The sequence below is a fragment of the Laccaria bicolor genome, genomic scaffold (genome assembly GCF_000143565.1).
Source record: "Laccaria bicolor S238N-H82 LACBIscaffold_3 genomic scaffold, whole genome shotgun sequence".
Lineage (NCBI taxonomy): Eukaryota > Fungi > Basidiomycota > Agaricomycetes > Agaricales > Hydnangiaceae > Laccaria > Laccaria bicolor.
The window spans coordinates 918261-919097 of record NW_001889874.1 but is presented as its reverse complement, the minus strand read 5'-3'; the positions used below and the strand labels follow the sequence as shown (position 1 = coordinate 919097).

General features: G+C 52.3%; 1 protein-coding gene across 1 annotated transcript in view; it reads right to left on the bottom strand.

Moving 5' to 3' along the window:
- Positions 1–222: 222 nt before the first annotated feature.
- LACBIDRAFT_322540 (uncharacterized protein) overlaps positions 223–837 on the bottom strand; it is a gene marked incomplete at both ends in the record, with an annotated part of 2658 nt that continues 2043 nt past the window's right edge. Inside the window, 3 exons of the mRNA XM_001875563.1 lie at positions 223–339; positions 391–453; positions 506–713. Of these exons, the coding sequence (XP_001875598.1) occupies positions 223–339; positions 391–453; positions 506–713 (388 nt within the window). The remainder of the gene's footprint in view (positions 340–390; positions 454–505; positions 714–837) is intronic.

Genomic DNA, 837 nt, shown 5'->3' with positions numbered 1-837 from the left:
TAAAACCAATCAATGAAGTGTGATACCTTTGACCAAAGATAAAAGACCTACTTGATTGTGGATTGTAAGTCTGAATACGCAAGTACATCTGCCATACGTCCCACCAGGATGGCTGACGAGCAAGGGAAACATTGAAGCCCCCTTTGCGTAGGACGGATTCGGGTGTACGGCCCATGTCCTTGCAGTACGCGACAATGGTGTCGGACAGCTCTTTGACTTGATCTAACTCGTGAGCTGAGTAACGGCCTCGCTTTTCTTCGCCAGCGGGATCGGCGCGTTTCTTTCCCAGTGCCTTTGCAGTAGCAACAGGGCGTGCATGGGGACTTTCGGTTGCACCACCTACGCCTGATCCGTCACTGTCTCCTGAAGGCCTCTGTGGAGGTGGCTTACTTGCCACCAAACGACGTAGAATCCGCGTAAACTCCGTGCCTGCCTCGCCCAACTCGTCATTGCCTGCTGAAGGTCTTGGTGCAGGACGTTTGCCCTTAACCAAACGACGTCGAACCTCCCCCTCCCTGGATACGTCACCTGGTGGTGAAACTTTCTTCGAAGCCTTTTTGCTCTTGATTCGACGACGGTCATCCTGTTCATCGGCTTCCTTCATTATCCTTTCGTCATCAGCCTCCTCCTCCTCAGTGTTCATCTCGTCGTGTCCAGGTCCCCGATTCTTTTGAGCATGTTCACGTTGCTTCAATTTTGCCTTCGTGGACTCACTATAGTCACTGGGCGTCAATGTAGACTCTGTCCTGTACCCAGGACGTTGGTGGTCAATCTGTAAGTCGGCCTCTGAGTCTGGTTCGTCGTCCGGTATGCACTGTGCCTGAGGAAGTTGATTGC